General features: G+C 53.1%; 1 protein-coding gene across 3 annotated transcripts in view; it reads left to right on the forward strand.

The window, feature by feature from the left end:
- The first annotated feature begins 792 nt into the window (after positions 1-792).
- The window catches only part of AHCYL1 (adenosylhomocysteinase like 1), a 31,086-nt gene continuing 13,640 nt past the window's right edge, over positions 793-18,238 (forward strand). The window contains exons 1-2 of one of the 3 annotated variants that reach the window (XM_074528351.1): positions 793-1,116; positions 18,091-18,202. In XM_074528351.1, coding sequence (XP_074384452.1) covers positions 1,012-1,116; positions 18,091-18,202 — 217 coding nt within the window. In that variant the 5' untranslated portion in view covers positions 793-1,011. Of the gene's footprint in view, positions 1,117-4,295; positions 4,534-18,090; positions 18,203-18,238 lie in introns of those variants that run through there. The other 2 variants (XM_074528350.1, XM_074528352.1) reach the window with 2 other exon arrangements.

Consider the following 18,238-nt stretch of genomic DNA (forward strand, 5'->3'; position numbering starts at 1 on the left):
TGATTTACTTTTACCCCTGTTTTATTCAAACTGTTTTCCTGATTAATCGTGTTTTTCCTCCTGCTTTATTCTTCCCTCTGAGAAAACACCATTTTTGTTTTTTACCCTGAAAACCCTCATTCTTTAGCTTCAGCTTTTGTTTCCCAACTAATTAATGAATTAATTTTTGTAACTTATTTAGTTTCTGAATATATGTAGAAAAAAGTCATATAATTTTTGAATTAAATATATATAATTCAGTTATTCAACGTATAAATTTATGCACATTATATATATGCATGAAATGAGTTTATAATAATTTTGCAGTTCTATAATCACTTATAAATGTAAATGCATATAATTAAGTTAACATATATAATGTATATAACTTATATCTGTCATGAATGAACATCTATAATGTATATCTTATAAATAAATTAGCATATTTTTGCGCCTTTATATATAATTAATATTTCATATATATGGCTGCTATTTAATGTATAAAATTAATCTTTATAATTGTTTCATTCAGTCTAAGTAATTAATTAATTAGTTTAAATGTTTAAATAGAATGCCTCTATAAACATTTGTATATAAATTTATTTAAGTTATGTAATTATTGCGGTTAATTGGGATTTGGCCGGCGCTGAGGTTCCACGCCCCTGTTTGACCACGCCCCCACATAATGACCACGCCCACACACATCTGGCCCCGCCCCCTCAGCGCCCTCCCCTCCTTGTCCGCCAGGGGGCGCCCTGCCGCTCTCCCGCTCCCCGCTGCCTCAGCACCCCGGCGAGTGCGCGGTGACGTCACGGCGCAGTGACGTCGAGAGGCCCCGCCCCTGGCGCGGCGGCCGCAGACCCGCCGCAGGCACCGCGCCGGCGGCAGCGCAGTGAGCGTGAGGGGCCGGCCGGGCCGAACCGAGCCAGAGCCGGAGTCGCCTGCGGTGCTGCCCCGTCCGCCCCGCCGTACCCTGCCCCCTTTCGTCCCGCCGGCGGCCGCGGCTCGCCCCGCGTTCACCGCCGCATCACGATGTCGGTGCCGGAGCCCGCCGGCGGCGAGGAGAAGCAGGCCAAGGAGGTGGAGGACGCCGAGAAATATTCCTTCATGGCCACCGTCACCAAGGCACCCAAGAAGGTAGCGAGGGATCAGATCCGTGTTAGGGCGAGCAGCCCCCGGCTGTGGCGGGGGAGGACCCTCGGTTAGGGGGGAGTCCCCGGTTGCCGGCAGGAGCCCTCCCCTGCTGGGGCGCAGCCTGCGGTGGGAGCAGGGAGCAGCTCCCGGCTGGGGGAGCACAGCCCGTGGTTCTGGGGGTGAACAGCCCGTGGCTCTGGGGGAGAACAGCCCGTGGTTCTGGGGGAGAACAGGCCCTGGTTCAGGGGGAGCACAGCCCGTGGTTCAGGATGAGAACAGTCCGTGGTTCAGCGGAGCAGCTCCCGAATGGGGGGAGCACAGCCCAGGGTGCTGGGGGAGAACAGGCCCTGGTTCTGGGGAGGGTCAGCCCCTGGTTCAGGGCAGCAGCTCCCGGCTGCGGGGTGAGAGCCCCCCCGTCTGGGCGCAGCAGTAGCCCCTGGTCGAGGGGCCCAGCCCCGGTTTGAGAGGGGGATGCAGCCTCTGGTTCGGGGAGCAGCCCTCGGTTGGGAGGAGAAGCTTTTGGTTGTGGGGGGAACACATAAGACCGTGACCCGGCTTTGGCCCCACAGGTGGGGATTGTGCTGGGAAAGCTGGAACTGGTCCAGTGTGACGGTAACTGGGAAGTGGGGCTTGTCCCCATTCAGTGGCATAGAGGGAGATTGGTACCTCCGAGGGGACTGGTCCGGTCTGGGGGTGGCAGATATGGGCCAGGAGGCTGCTGGCCCAGTTTGGGGAAGGGCTTGGGTACTAGGGTACAGCCCTGGCCTGCGTTGAGGTGCAGGGAGGAGCGGTACCTGCAGGGCAGGGGCCAGAGCAGGAACCTCAGCTGTGGCATAGGAGTGCAGGGGGTCAGGATGACCCTGAGAAGGGGACAGGCAGGGTGGGCCCCTTGTGTGGGACTGTGGGGTGACAGGGCTTGGTGGTGGGGACAAAGCAAGGGGGACCTGTTATATGGGAAGAGGCAAAAGCAGCAACCTGGAATCAGCTGTGGGTCACTCAGAAGGGCGGCCAAGAGATTGCAGAGTGTTGAGTTTTTTGGGGACAGAAGTTCTGTTAGAGGTGTGGGTGGGAGCACCTTTGGGCTTAGCAAGAGGCTGCCGAGTCACCTCAGTCCCCCTCCATCCCTGAGGGAGCTCTGAGATCTCCAGTGCTGCTCCACAACCCTGTGGGCTGCTCCCGTGGCACCGAGGGTGGGTGAGCCCTTGTCCTGCCACTGCAGCAGGTGCAGGACCCCAGCGACCTGGGGATGTGGCCCTGTGCTCTGGGCTCAGTGCTGGACTTTCAGTGCTGTCAGGGAGGCAGAGCCACGTTCCAAGCCCTGCACAGCTCTGTGCAGCTGAACATTGTGTTCCCCTCGGGGCTGCAGCCGCCTGGAAGCGGTGGATGCGAAGGCGGAGCAGTCACAGAGAATGGGAACATCCTCATTCTTTGGGGGGATCTCTCCTGCCTGCTCTGGCCACGGGTGGGACTGGGGGGTGTCTGACCCTTGGGGAAGGTCAGCTGGATTTGAGGTGTCTTCTCTCCCAGGGAGCAGGGGTTGGAGATGAGGCCCTGTTTATCTGGGCCGTGGACATGGCCTGGAGGAACGAGCAGAGGAATGTGGGGCTGGGATCTGCCTCTTCCAGCAGTGGCTCAGCACAGCTCCAGCTCAGGAATTGTTTTTACCTTTTCATAACCATCATCTCTGTCAGAGAGACCAGCACAAGGCTGCTTCAAGGGGACAGCATGCTGCTAATCCCAGAGCATCCCATGGAACCAAAATAAAAGGGAATCTATTGAGCATCCTCAGAGGGAAGTTTGCCATCCTCTCAGGGGGATGAGATGTTGTATCCCCAGAATTTTCTGCTGCAGACTTGGCTGTGCAGCATGAGAAGCCTTGGTTGGACTCAGTGGCTGCTGCAGCTTTTCCTGGCTGGGTGAGGATATTGAAGGTGCCCAGAGCGACACACGACATTTGAGGCTGATAACATCAGAGATGGGGAGCGAGCTGAGCTGAGCTCAGGGAACAAATTGCTCCGGGCTCCTGTTTTCCTTGCCTGGCTAGTTCCTGCAAATAGTGCTGGGCAAAGGCAGAGGCCTTGGCAGGAGGATGAAAGACCAAGGAAGGGAGAATTGCTCTCCTGAGATAAGCTGTTGAGTGCCCCCAGCTCTGATGTCTCAGAACAGGATTGCAATTAAGCCATTAAAACGCCCTTCTGATTCCTTGCAAGTCAAAGTGGTTTTTGTGCCAGCTGCCCTGGACCTCCTGGCATGGTCAGAGGCCAGTGGAGATAGTGGAGAGAGATGATTTACCAGCATGGATGTGGGCAAGATAGTGCTGTGCTGCTGAGGCACGTCCTTCCTGGGTTTTCAGGCTCCTTGAACTTTGCTGATGCAGTTTGTGTGAGGTGTTTGGAGATGGGGAAGGTGGGAATGTGGCCAAGCTCAGTGCAGGCTCTGTCTCTGTCTGTGAATGGCTTTTCAGAGATCCTTAACTTGTGCTGGGGTGGGGAAGGTGCCAGTGTGAGCCCACAGCATCCAGCCCAGGGCCTGCAGGAGCAGCTTGGATGCAGCTGGAACCACGTTGGGCCTGTGGGTGATGTGGAGAAGTTGGTGTCTCCTTGTTGGGGTCACCTAGAGCTGGGAATCAGCCCCTAACATTGCTGTTTCCTCTTGTCAGGGACTTGTTTAAGGTGAAAAAGTGAAACAAGCAGGGGGTAAGAGATTAAATATGATCAACTCCAGGCTGAAGTAGGAGCTGACTCAGTGGAGGTGAAAGGAGGAATAGGGACGTTTTCCCCAAGAGCTGGGATTCCCTGGCTCTGCCAGAGCTCCCTTTCCACTGCAGTTTGTGGTGATTTGTCAGCACAATGACCCCAGTTTGGTCTGAACTGGGTGGTTCTTTGGCCAGGAGTGCTTTGCAGGCAGAGGTGAGTGAAGCTGAGTTTTGCACCTTCTCCAGCCCCTGCTGTGGTGCTGCTGGGGCAGATTGGGAACGCTGAGGCTGGTGGCTTATCCAGTTTAGTGAGCATGGATGTGGAGATGATGATGGCAGAGCTCAAGGGCAGGTTGTGCTCCTCCAGATCCCTGTGTGCCATCACTGCTGCGTCTGGGCATCTGCTCTCCTGCCTCCCTGGAGACTGCAGGTGCCCTTGGCAGCCGTCGCCTTCCCCATCCACGTCAGCCGGGCGGTGGAGCCTGAAACTCCCAGCGAGCCCAGCTGGGGTGCCCTGGAGTGGGAAGGACACGGCGAGGGGCACCGTGCTTGTGGCAGGGCAGGGTGCTGTCCCTGTCTGTGTCCTTGTCCCGCTGGCATCGCTGCCTGCCGGGCTCCTCCACACCTGGCTGCTGGCAGACACACGGACGCTGCAGACAGATCTTTCTCCTGCAGCATTGCTGGGCTCTGAGATGGGCTGAAGGCTCCGGTGTGGCTCTGGGGAGGTGAGTGGGGTGGCATCCCCGTGGCCCTGGAGCCGGTGTGGGTGTCGGGCGGTGCTGAGCCCCTGCGGCTGGGGCGGGATCCCGCACAGCCCCTGGCGGGGAATGCTAATGCACAGCGCCGCAGCTTTGCGGTGGCAGCCAGCCGGCTGCTGCCTGCTGTGGGGGTGGCAGAGATGGAGCCAGGAGAAGCTGGGGAGAGGGGGATGGGGTCTGTGGGGAGCTGCTGCCCCTGGGGAGGGCTGGGTGTCCTCTCCAGAGCATCCTCCCTGGTATTGCTGCACTGCTGACCTTGCTGCAGCTGCTGCATCCCTGCCCTGCACAGCCCGTTCCCAAAGACCTGTTCCTGCCCCACTTTGCTCTGTCATGACTTATCCCAGGTCCCTGCAGCTCTGCCAGGCTGGGTGATACCTTCCCCTTGGGGCTGTCAGGGGGAAGAGGCTGCCCTTGTTTGTCCTGACAGAGCTCCTGTAGCCATTGGTTTTTCCTGTCCCTTTAATTTAATTCCTTAGAGTGGCTGCTCGTAAATCCTCTGTGCCTTTGTGAGCCTGTCTGGGGCCATGGCTACACCTCCTGTCCTGCTGTTCTGCAGGCACCATGCACCTGGCTCTCCTCATTCCTTTGCCCAGATCTTCACTTCTTTGATTCCTTGCTCTGAGTTTTACTTTCTCATCATGAGATGCCTGGGCTGGCATGAGCTCATCGTCCTCTATGGATGTCGTGAGAGGGTTTGGTCTTCCCTGGGGTGCAGGAAAACCCTAATAAGTGGGGGGAAAAAAGCACAGAGGTGTTTGGAGTGGAGATGAATTACCAGGGCATGGGGCAGCCAGGTCACTCCTGGTGCTGTTAAATGATAAAATCCTAATTTTTTTCTAAGTTGCTTTTGGGACTTTCCTGTTTTGGTTTTTTGGAGGGTCTCCCTGATGTCCAGGGGGGAGGCTTGTGCCAGTGCCACAGCACTGAAGGCATTTAATTGAATTGTTGAACCAGAGAGAAGGAAAAAGGGAGGTTTTGGGGGTTTCATGGGCACAAACCATCTTCAAAATGATGTGCCAGAACCTGTGGCTTTTGCTTTCCCCTTCCTGCATCCCTGAAGGAGGCTGGGTTTCCACTGTTATATCAGCCCTTTGGAGGTGGGAGAAGAGTTGGATATCCATTCTTCCCAGTCTTCTCTTGTCATCTTTTAATGGTGTGGGGTGGAGGCCACCCATCCTGGGAGCCCCCTTCCCACATGAGCAGCCAGGTCTGGAGTGTGGGAAGAGAGCTGGAGCAGGAGCTCAGTGTTTGTTTTGACCTTCCCTGAATGCCAGGTTATCTTCTGCTGGGGACTGGCCTACCACAATACTTTCTCTGGGAGCAGCTTTCTCTGTGCTGTCCAGCCTGTGCAAATGTTGGAATGAGTTCCTGTGCTCCCTCCTAGATGTCGAGGCTGGGGTATTTCACTCTGGAAATCAGGTTTTCAAGGGCAGGTTGGAGTTAATCCTTTGCAAGTGGGGATCCTGTCTGTGTTGCTGCTCTGAGGCGTTGGTGGGTGCCTCATCCCAGATTTTGGAGCAGGAAATGTGTGGAACCTCAGCACTCATCCTGAGGGGTTTGCTTGTGCCAGGCTGTGTTTCTATCCCCAGGAGTTTCCTGGGGGTGACAGTCCATTTGCAGAGGGCTTGTTGTGTTTCCTGCTGAGCCCTTTGATCAGAGCTGCTTATCTGGGGCCTCTGGCTCACCTTCACTCAGCACATGGTGGTGACATTGCAGGTGACTGTCCTGGGACCTGCTGGTGGCCCCAAGGGCCCTCAGTGCCAGAACTTCTCCCAGAGTGAGACTCTCTGGAACCAGGGGTTGAGTCTGTAAGGGGCTGGGAGAGGAGTCAGGGAGCCCCAGCAAGGAGGAGCATCATGGTGACACCTCAGCAGGTTGTGTGGAGCCCCTTCCCAGGGCACTGCATAATTCCACGGGCTTGGGCACCCTGAGCAGTGCTGGAATCCACTCTGCCCCATCCCTCTCTGCCCACATCATCCCTGCAGGCTTCCCTGGCATGGTTAACCCTTGGGTGCTCTGGCACATCTTGGTTGATGGCCCAAAGGTGCAAAGAGGAAGCTGCTAGTTTGGAAATGGTTTGGAAATCACCCAGTTCCACCCCTGCCATTACACACCCATAATCCCAGTGCTATCAATCAATTTTGGAAGCCCTCTCCACAGCCTCAGGTTAAATGCAGTGTTCTCTTACAGGTCTGTGCCTTTCAGCACAGAAAGTTTAAAATTCTCATTATCCAGGGCTCCAACAGTCAAGAACACCTTCCACAATCCCAGGTTGCTCCAAGCCCTGTCCAGCCTGGACTTGGACACTTCAGGGATGGGGCAGGTACAGCTTCTCTGTGCCAGGTCCTCCCCACTCTGACAGGAGGAATTTGGGCTGGTTTTTTGGCAGCTGCTCTCCCCGTGTGTTCTGTGCCTCTCTGAGCCAGCAGGATGCGGAAGCTGAGGCCAGTCCTGCCTTTTGGAGCTGCCCTCATTGCCCTGTTGACTTGGGCTGCTTGAACTGTGAATTTTAATTACACTTTGGGATCAATACGGTGGCCTTGGTAACGAGCTTATTGCTGCTGCAGAATGTGTTTACTTCAGGTTGGTGACAGCCAAAGGCCTGAGGTGGCCGAGGACATGATGTTCCAGCTCCTTGAACAGGCTGCATTGTGATTGGGGTGAGGCTCCTGCAGCCCTCAGAGCTGGGTGCAGCTTCCCCTTGGCTGCCCCCACAGAGCTGGAGCTGCCTGGCAGCGCCCGTTCCTGCCTGCCTGAGGAGCCAGGGTTTGGCTGGGAGCTGCTGGAGCTGCTTTATCTGTGTGCTGTGGGTGGAGGGGATCCCTCCTCCTGGCCTTTTTCAGTGAGAAAATTTGTGCAGCCTCGAAAAGGAGGCTCCTTGAGGCTTTGCCCTCCTGAAATTTATGTTTTAGTGTCCTCCTTCCAGATGAGGGTGAGGTTCAGCTGTGTCTGCTGTTTGCTGCCTCTCCTCCTTTCACCTCCCATCAGGGAGCTCTGGATTTCACATTCCTGCACTGTGGGGAGAGTTTTGCATCCAACCTGGGCATGTTTTGGAGCAAGAACATCTGGCTGATCCCTGTTGACCTTGGAGCTGTCAGCGTCTTGCAGGCAGCACAGTGTCTCCTACATTAACTAAGCCCTTCTCCAAATATTCTCTGAACTTGCCATCTCCACAAAGAAATCACTTCCATCCCTCCTGCTTCCCTTAAAAGAAAGGGACTTCATGGAATCAGCCCTGTTTGCAGGAAAAGGTTGACTTTACTCTGACACAAGTCTGATGTTTGTCCATCCTGGTGGTGATTCCTCAGACTCCTGAGCAGGGAGGAGCCCATGCTGAAGCCTGAGGTTTCTCCTGCTTTGCATCAAAATCCAAGTAATTTCCAGGGCTGAAAAAAAATCTATTGGTAAATGAAGAATGGGCAGCTCTAGTGGAAATAGCACTGTGAGAGGCTTTGGGAGTCAGGGCAGGGGGAGGATGGATTTCCAGTTTTCCAGAACAGGCTGCTCCTGTTTCCATGCTGATCCTGAGGGGTGTTTTCACTTAAAGCTGTGTCACAGGGATGGAGGATCAGCTAAGGGTACCTGAGAATAGCTGGAGCCTCTCCTGAGTGGGATTTGCTGGTTTGGTTTTTGAAAGAGCAGTAGAAGTTTTGGAATGCTGAGATTCTCCAAGGCAGTTTGGGGAAGGAGTGCCCAGAGTGCCAAGGGGAATGATTCCTCCCCCAAAACACAGGGGCTACTTTAGGATTATGGAGCAGAAGTTTGGCCTTCTCAATTTGTTTAATTTTTTTTTTTTTGTGCCAAGCTCTCCCTTCAGACCATGAGGTGTTGCTGAAGGAGCTGTTAGACAGTGTTTCCAAGTGTTCCCTTGGTCTCATACAACTGTGCTTGGAGAGGCATTTTCTAATTAGTTTAAAAATTGATGCTAATTAAAGCTGATTCCCCCTCAGCTCTGACACACAAACACATTTCCATGGGTTTCCAGCTCTGCCAGCTGGCCTGTTGGAGGCCAGCGCTCCTCAGATTGCCCCATAAGCTGCTGGGAGTCATTTAACCCACACTCATGGAATAGGGAATGGTTTGGGTTGGAAGGGTCCTTAAAATTCACCCAGTTCCTCCCTCTGCTGTGGCTCCAAGCCCCATCCAACCTGGCTTTGGACACTGCCAGGGATTGAGCAGTCACAGCTGCTCTGAGCCCCTGTGCCAGGGCCTCCCCACCCTCCCAGGGAACAATTCCTTCCCAATATCCCATCCAACCCTGCCCTCTGGCAGTGGGAATCCATCCCCTTGTCCTTGCAAGGACATCACCTTGTGTTGCTTGTGCAGTTCTTCCAGTGTAGTGTGGTAACTCCAATTAATTCTAATTTTCCTGCTTCCTAAACAGGTGCTGTGCCATAGGCTGGGTGGGCACTGGGGAGGAATCCAGAGGTGAGAAATCTGGGATGGCTTTAGACCCATTGCTGTTTGCCCATTGATGGGGATTATGGGGTTAACCTGTGAGGCGTGACCCGAGTTCACTGCCCTGAGGGATCCCAGACATTGGACTTGTGCTGTTCCTGCCAGGAAGGAGATGTCCCTGTGTGTTTCAGGAGATATCCCTGCGTGTTTCAGGTGGATATCCCCGTGTGTTTCAGGAGATATCCCTGTGTGTTTCAGGTGGATATCCCCGTGTGTTTCAGGAGATATCCCTGTGTGTTTCAGGAGATATCCCTGTGTGTTTCAGGAGATATCCCTGTGTGTTTCAGGTGGATATCCCTGTGTGTTTCAGGAGATATCCCCATGTGTTTCAGGAGCTATCCCTGAGTGTTTCAGGTGGATATCCCTGCGTGTGTTTCAGGTGGATATCCCTGCGTGTGTTTCAGGTGATATCCCTGAGTGTTTCAGGAGATGTCCCTGTGTGTTTCAGGTGGATATCCCTGTGTGTTTCAGGTGGATATCCCTGTGTGTTTCAGGAACTATCCCTGTGTGTTTCAGGAACTATCCCTGTGTGTTTCAGGAACTATCCCTGTGTGTTTCAGGTGGATATCCCTGTGTGTTTCAGGTGGATATCCCCGTATGTTTCAGGAGCTATCCCTGTGTGTTTCAGGAGCTATCCCTGTGTGTTTCAGGAGCTATCCCTGTGTGTTTCTGGTGGATATCCCTGTGTGTTTCAGGAACTATCCCTGTGTGTTTCAGGTGGATATCCCTGTGTGTTTCAGGAACTATCCCTGTGTGTTTCAGGAGCTATCCCTGTGTGTTTCAGGTGGATATCCCTGCGTGTTTCAGGTGGATGTCCCTGTGTGGTTCAGGAGCTATCCCTGTGTGGTTCAGGAGCTATCCCTGTGGGTTTCAGGTGGATATCCCTGTGGGTTTCAGGTGGATATCCCTGTGTGTTTCAGGTGATATCCCACTCCATCAATGCCAGGCCCAAGCCTTTGCCTCAATTCCTGCAGTCCAAGGATTCGATGCCTCCTTATCTGGTGAGGAGCTTTCCCTTTGCTCCTGCTGGAGCACACCTTTGACCTCCAGGTGTTTATGAGGCAGATTTATCCGCTGTTACTATTTAACACTCAAAATGACATTTCTTTTATTGAATCCTTCCTTCTGTTTATTTTTCCTTTAACTGGCATTTATAGTGATTCTCATCATGGCTGAAATCTTGTGGTGATTTCCAGCCTAGTAACCTTTGGAATGGGTCTGTTTCTTTCCTGGTGTTTCTTTTTCTCTGCTGAGTTTTGAGATTCATGTGGAAGTCCTTAATTCTCATCTTGGACTCACAAGAAACTTGGTTTGGTTGTTATTTTTTCCCTCAGTGCTTTACCCAACCAGCCTTTCCCTGGCAGAGGAAAATGGATGTTGAGATCAGGGCTTGGCTGGTTTGTTTTGCCAGAACCTCAGTGCCCTTTTACTTCTTCACTGGGAACAGTGTAAAGGTTTCCAGGTGGAGATTTGGCTGGGATTCCTGCTTGGGGAGTTGGTGGGGAGAGTGCCAGGCAGGTCCGTGCCTCTGGGAGAGCAGCCTGCCCTGTGAGCCCTCTGGGAGTGAGAAAAACAGATCCAGGAGCACCGAATTCCACATGGCTGTGCTTCCATGCACAGAGCAGCACCCTCAGGAAGCTCTTCCAGCTGTGATATCTGAATGGAGCACTTGGGATTTCTTCTCAAAGTTGAAGAAACCAGGAGAAAGTTCTCCATGGAACCACCAGGAGAAAATTCTCCTCTTGCCAAGGCCACACCTGGGGCAGAAGCAGGTCCTTTTTCCTTTTTCCACTTCCAGCCCTCACAGGTGTTCAGGCTGTGGAGGATCAGGAGATGTTTGCTGAGCAGCTCTCCTGCTCTTCCAGCCTGCCCTGTGAGCCCTCTGGGAGTGAGAAAAACAGATCCAGGAGCACCAAATTCCACATGGCTGTGCTTCCATGCACAGAGCAGCACCCTCAGGAAGCTCTTCCAGCTGTGATATCTGAATGGAGCACTTGGGGTTTCTTCTCAAAACTGGGGAAACCACCAGAACAAAGTTCTCCTCCTGTAAAAGCCGCACCTGGAATAGAAACAGATCCTTTTTTCCTGAGGGTTGTTCTACTTCCAGCTCTCACAGAGCCCTTGGTGCTCAAGCTGTGAAGGACCAGGAGATGCTTGCTGAGCAGCTCTCCTGCTCTTCCAGCAGGAATGGTGGGGTGAGAGCAGAGGGCACTGCTGGGGAAAATCCCCCACCTTCACCTGGCCATGGGCTCTGGTGGGGCTTTGTTTGCTGCTGGGAGGATTTGAACTGGGCATCTGATGGTTCTTCCATGGGTTTGCCATAGCCTGGTGTGAGTTCGTGCAGCCCTTTGCCATCCAGGTTTGCACTGGCATGTGTGACCAGAGCTTGGAGGTGGGAAAAAGGGATGGTTGGAGTCACAGAGCCAAATCTGCCTCCAAACCTTCTCCCCAGTGCTTTGGGATGAGGATGGTGAGTTGTCAGGGTGAGAGTCTTGCTGGTCCTGATCCCCCATCCCTTTCTCCAAGCACCTTGTTTTTCCTTCCCTTCCATCCCTAAGGAGTGCTGTGATCCACAAATGCCCTTCCAGGCTGGATAACCTCCCAGGAAAAGAACCCTAAAACCATCCCTGTGTGCCTTGCTGATTCCCACCCCAAAAATCCAAATCCTGTGTCACTATAGGACACGAAAGGGCACAAGCTCACACCGCTGTTCTTAAGGTGACGAAAAGGGAAGTTTATTTTCTGACTCCAACATTTATAGTTTATAAAAGTGACAGCGGATTGGAGGGTGACAGTGCCACCTCTCCAATGACACTGATCAAACCAACAGTGCATCAACTCTCTCTTCTTCTATAAAGAAATGCAAAACAATGAGTTATTTACAGAAAGTGTGTGAAAAAGTTCACTACAAGAATGTCAACATCAGAAAGCTTAGAAAATCTTAAAAAACCAGGGTGACAGTCCTGTTGGGCTGTGGAGCAGGATCTGTGTCCCCCTGTGTGTCCCCTGTTCCCAGGCTCATGTCTAGACACTGTGCTGTGGGAACAGGGGCTGGCTCTCCCAGCCTGGTGGCAGAGCAGAGGGGGCCTGGGGCCAGGGCAGCCAAGTCCTCTAAACAAACCCAGTGCCCTGGCATGGCCACGGTGGGCATGGTGCCAGCTGCAGGGGCCAGCACAGGGACACACACTGGGAGCACTGGGAACCCGCAGCTGGTGGCTTTGGGATGGCCTCAGGGAAGCAAACGTGGCAGTTGCTCTTTTCTCCCAGTCAGGAAACTCAGAGTCCTCTCTAGGGTGGTTGTGAGAACAGCATGGGACAGTTCTGTCCCTTCTCTGAGGAGGTGGCTCAAGCAAAGCTGCTCCTCTGTCCCTTTTCACCTGGAATGAAGGAGAACATTATCTGATTATCTGACTGATGGTGCTGAAGGGCCTCGTTCCCTGGGATGCCTCTGCCCGCCCTGGATACTGAGTTGCTTCTGCAAATCATTGAATTAGAACAATTTTTCCTTTAGAAATGCCTGACCCAGCTCCTCCTCAGGAACAACCAGCATCTCTCTGTCCTTCTGCACATAAGGAATCCTTGGAGACTGAAAGCTGAAGGTGCCTATCTCCAGGTGGGCAAAACCCAGCCCTGCTCCGAGCTGCTGCTCCTGTCTCATGTGGGAGCAGGGCTGGTGAGGAGGAGGATGCTTGTTTGGGCTGTGAAACATTCCTTGTCTGGCTGAATTTCCAGCAATGACAAAGAAATGATGAACTTAAGAGACAGATCACGTCAGGGCTGCCTTGGCAGCATGGGCATCCAGCAGTGCCCTCCCAGCTTCTGCCAGGGAGTTTTTGTTTGGGAGAACATACAAAATCAGGGGAACTGGCTGCACTGAATAGTGCTGATCCCTGCTGCTGGTTTGCTGCAGCCCAAGGAAGGGTCCCAGCACTCTGGATGCTTCCAGGCTTTCTCCTGGGAGGACAGAAGTTGGTTGCAGAGACTCTTCTGCTTTAGAGGTGCTTGTGTGGCTGTAGGAACGTGCTCTGCTCCCATTTTGCTGCTTCTCCCTGGGCAACTGCGCTGTGTCCTCACATCCACGGATGTCACACGCAGAGGTCTGGAGGGTTTTAGATGGTTCATTGCTTCCTGCTTATCTTGGGTGATGTGTGGAGCCTGCTCCTGTCCTCACTCCACTTATCCACAACAGAATTGGCTGGGAGGACACTTTTCCCATGGCTGTGGATGTGCTGATGCTCACATTGTCCCTAATAATAAATAATAATGATAATAAAAGGATTGCTGAAGCAAACCTGGGAGTGCTAGGAATAGAGCCTGGAGCTGCTTCCCAGCCTGTGTCCTTTCCCCTGTGGAGCCTGTGCATTGATGAGCCATGTCAGCTGTGAGTTGGTGGATGCTTTCCAAAATCTCTGTTCCTTCCACAATCTGCTCCTGCTCTCCCCCAAGGCTGCATGGGAGGCAGTCAGGGATGTGTAGCACAACAAAGGAACTTAAATGACCTCTCTGGAGCTGTTCTGCGAATGGAAGAAGTGTTAAAATGAAAAGTGGGATTGTCCTGTGTGAGAGTGACATGCTGGGCTCATCCTGGAGCCTGGGAGTGGAATTTTCTGACTCTGTCAGCTCCAAACACTGCTCTCCTGGCTGACCACTGGGAAGGTGCTTGGGGTCAGCCATGGAGGGTGGCACACCCTGCAGTCATGAGCTGCCAGTTTGGTGAGGTGGTACCAATCCAGACCTGCAACCTGTTTGTCCTCCCTGTGTCGTAATAATCAAACAAACGAGGCTGTGTGTGCTGGGGACACTTGAGCTGCTGGGCTTGGTGCTGCCCCACCAATGCTCTCAGTGGATTTTTCCTTGTGCCCTGGAGAGAAGCTTGTTCAGGCTGGTCTTCAGCTTCCTGGTGGTTTGGGATGTGTGGCCAAATAGGGTGGACAGTGCTCCCTCAGCTCCAGCCATGGAAAGGTTGGTTTGGGCTGAACACGAGTGGGTTGTTGGGAAATGTCAGATCTGCCTGGGAATGGGCACAGTGGCAGTGGATATCCCAAAGGGAGAAAATGTCCTCCTGGCTTGGCTGGTGTCACTGGGAGCAGGCAGTGCCCAGCAATGCTCTGGAAGAACTTGGCAGGAGATGTTGGATCCTGCTGTTTTCCTGCAGAACATATCCCAAAATCCCTGCTGCTCTGAGTGCTCATTTGGCCCCTTAGGTCTCCAGCCCCTTCTTCTCCTTTTGCAGGCAGTGATGCTGAAAACCCCTGGCTTCATTCCTATGCAGAGAAGTGGGTGCTGTCTTGTTTTTCCTCCTTGACCATGAATTTCTGGGATGAAAAAATATTTTCCTTGCACTTAAACCTTTGTGCTCCACCCGCTTGGAAAAGCTGCTTCCAGCAGGATGAAGTTTGGGATACAATTCATCACCGTGCTCCTGAGAGCTGGACAGCCCCAATCCTGCTGAGCCAGGGAGCACTAAAACCCACAGCCCCCCAGCTGGGAATGCTGTTCATTCCAGCTCCCCTGACAGGCAGAGGGATTAGGAGATTTTCTCTGTCTCCTTAATGCAGCTCGAGCTGGGCACGTGGAGGGCACTGGTCACGCACCTCTGCTCCGGTTCCTGCCCCAGCTCCTGCGCTGCCCCTCGTGCTGCAGACACAGAGGAGATCCCCCGGGCAAGGAGGGCTTGGATGCTGCCATGGTTCCTCAGGTTTGGGTGCTCTTTGTGGTGTTCGATGATAATTTTAGCCAGGACAGATTTTGCTAAGCTGAGGAGTTCAGCTGAGCCCTGGTAAAGCCACGGCGGGGATTACTGGGGTAATTCAGCACTTGGTTTGCTTAGCACTTGCTTTTTCTCTCCCCTTGCATTCAATCCCCTCATTCCCGTGTTTCTAAACCTGCTGTTTCTCTTGCAGGGTGGGGTTGTGCCTCAGAGCTGGCTCAGCACTCACAGCTGGAGCCCTGAAGGGGAGGTGGATTTTGTGGGATGTTGTGGGACTGGGCAGTGCAGCATCCCTCTGTCCTATACTCTCTTTTCCACTTCCACTCTTTTCCTTCCATCCCAAATGAACTTTGCTCCTTGAGACCATGCAGGCAGCACATTTCCCTGAAGGGAATTGTTCTGTCCCATCCTCTCTTTTCCACTGCACACATTTCCCAGAAGGGAATTGCCCTGCCCCAGAGCACACATCCTGGATGCTGCAAACCAGGACAGACCTGCACCCTGCGCTGGAGCACTGTGCTTTTGTTTTTTCCCCCTCCTGGGTCACCTCTTCCCTGGAAACCTTTCCCTGAGATACAGAAAATTCCTCAGCTAACACTTTAAGCTGTTTTAATGCCAGCAGCTGTTTTATGGGGAATGTTTTTTTTATACCCTCTGGTTTGATGAGCTGCCAGAGGAAGAGCTTGATGTGAAGGCATGGAAATCTTGTGTCCTGAAATTGCTGATGCTTTTTCTTCCTTGGAAGTGCCCACGAGCAATACACTGGTGTGGAAGTAGCACAAGCCAATCCCAGGCTGTGTGGGGAAGATTGTTCCCAGGAATAGACCTTGAACAAATTCCAGCCACACCATTCCTTGTTGGGAATCGTGCCAGCTCCTGCCACACACCCTGAGCACAATATTGGTACCTGCCTGGAAGTGCTGCAATCCCAGAACCAACTTCCCTGTGGGGATGGGAGTTGTGGTCTCCTCTGGTTCATCCTTCTGCTTCCCCATGGGGATGGAGGTTTCAATGTCCTCCAGATCTTCCCTCTGATTTCCCATGGGGATGAGGGTTGTGGTCTCCTCTGCATCCTCCCTCTGCTCTCCTGTGGGGACAGGGTTGGGATGCCCTCTGGATCCTGCCCTCCTCAACCTCCCTCTGCTCTTCTGTGGGATAAGGTTGTGGTGCCCTCTGGATCCTGCCCTCTACATCCTGCTTATGCTCCCTCATGGGGGTGGAGGTTTCAATGCCCTCCAGATCTTCCCTCTAAATTCCCACAGGGATGAGTGTTGTGGTCTCCTCCTCATCCTGCCTCTGCTCTCCTGTGGGATAGGGTTGGGTGCCCTCTGGATCCTGCTCTTTGCATCCTCCCTCTGTTCCCTCATGGGTATGGAGGTATAAATGTCCTCCAGATCTGCCCTCTAAATTCCCACAGGGATGAGGATTGTGGTGTCCTCTGCATCCTCCCTCTGCTCTCCTGTGGGGACAGGGTTGGGATGCCCTCTGGATCCTCCCTCTGTTCCCCCATGGGGATGGAGGTTTCAATGCCCTCCAGGTCCTCCATCTGATTTCCCATGGGGATGAGGGTTGTGGTCTTCTCTTCATCCTCCCTCTGCTCTCCCATGGGGACAGGGTTGGGATGCCCTCTGGATCCTGCCCTCCTCATCCTCCCTCTGCTCTCCTGTGGGATAGGGTTGGGATGCCCTCTGGATCCTGCTCTTTGCATCCTCCCTCTGTTCCCCCATGAGGATGGAGGTTGTGGTGCCCTCCTCATCCTCCCTCTGCACCAAATGACCTCAAACAATTGCAAAACCAAACCTTCTATCTCCATTTATCCTTCCTGTTCCTTCCACTAATACAAATTAAATAGTTTCCATCAGAATCCAACTGAACTCTGCTGGGAGGCCTGGTTGGGGAAGCAGGTACTGGGCTGTGGTGTGTCCAGGGTGGAGGAGCTGCCTGGAAACCTTGCAGCAGCAGCACCCACAGGAATGCCTGGGGTGCTTGGCTGGGTGTGGTGATGGATCTCTCTGTGCCAGTCAGTTCCTGGAAGGGATGCTGGGGTCCCACATCGTCCCTCCTGCCCTCCCTTGGAGTGAGCCATGGGTTTCATGCCCCCTTGTCCCTTCCCAGGTGGAATACCATGCTGGTTTTGGCCCATCTCCTGGGATTCTGTAGGATTGTGGCAACGTTTTCCAGCCCTAAAATCTGTCCTGGTGCTGCAGGCACCCCAACTCCAGCCTGTGCAGATTCCTCCTTTCTGGAATGGATCATTTCAACGAAATACTTCCATTCTTCTCCCCTCTGAAGGCTGTTTGCTGCATCAAAGCTTTCAGGGAGCTTTTGGGATGGCTGTGGCACTGCAAGCCCCTCCTTGTGGCTGCTCTGGGCTGTCTCTTTCCATCATCTTGATTTCTCTAGGACTCCTCTCAAGGTCTCCTGGGTCTCGGGGATGCTTTGTTAATCCCGCTCCCTGCCATGACGTCTCATCCCTGTTAAATGGCAAAATTAAATCCTGCAGTGACATGATCTGAGGGAAGGGGCCGTGCTGGGGTTCTTTGTCAGGGTTTCCTGCATGGCAGCAGGGAGGGGGCTGCAGGCTGGGCTTGCTGCTGCTTTCCCCGATTCCCTTTCATCTCTGTTGCCTTGCACTGGCAGGAGCAGCAGTAAGGCTCACTCAGGGTGAGCACAGCAGCTGAGCAGTTTTGGGTTATTTTTCCTTTTTTTTTGGCCCAACACAGTTAAATTTGATGATCTGGTGGAAGGTGCCGGAGCTTTGAGTTGCCTCTGGCTGAGAGAGGTGGCTGTTTTGGGGGTTCTCTTCCAATGGAAACATCTTGTCCTGCAGAGGAGGCTGAAAGCCAATGCAATGTCAACTTCTTTTTGTTGAAATGTTCTCTCTTGCTGAGGTTTTTTTGTGTGCTTTTAGTGTCAGTTTTGGAAGGATGTGCGGTGTTTTTAACCTGTGGGATGCTCTGCTCCTGGGGAAGAGCCTGGAATCACCAGGGATCTGTTGGGACCACCTCAGCTTTCTTGCTGCTGCGTTTTTGGGCAGAAATCTGCTGGGATTGGTTAGGGCAGGGGCTCTGCCTCCACTTGGGATGTGGGTTGTGCAAGGAGTGTAATTCCTAAAGGAGCCTTAGGGAGCTGGGAATGGATTAAAGGGGATGTTTCAGGGTGCTCTTTATCTTCAGATGTGTCAAATTTCCAGAGTGACAAAAACCTGGTGGGATTTAATTTTTGGCATCTTTAGCCTTGTATTTGGTGATGGTAATTTTTGTGGACTGAAGGGATCTGTGGCTCCCTGTAGTTTGGGGAGGTGCCATGCCCTGAGGATCACATCCTGATTTCACATTTCTTTCCTTTGCTCCCAGCAAATCCAGTTTGCAGATGACATGCAGGAGTTCACCAAATTCCCGACCAAGACGGGCCGTCGGTCCCTGTCCCGCTCCATCTCCCAGTCTTCCACTGACAGCTACAGCTCTGGTAGGTGCCAGCTCCTTGTCCTTGTGTGTTCCTCTC

Source organism: Zonotrichia albicollis, chromosome 28 (genome assembly GCF_047830755.1).
Source record: "Zonotrichia albicollis isolate bZonAlb1 chromosome 28, bZonAlb1.hap1, whole genome shotgun sequence".
Taxonomy (NCBI): Eukaryota; Metazoa; Chordata; class Aves; order Passeriformes; family Passerellidae; genus Zonotrichia; species Zonotrichia albicollis.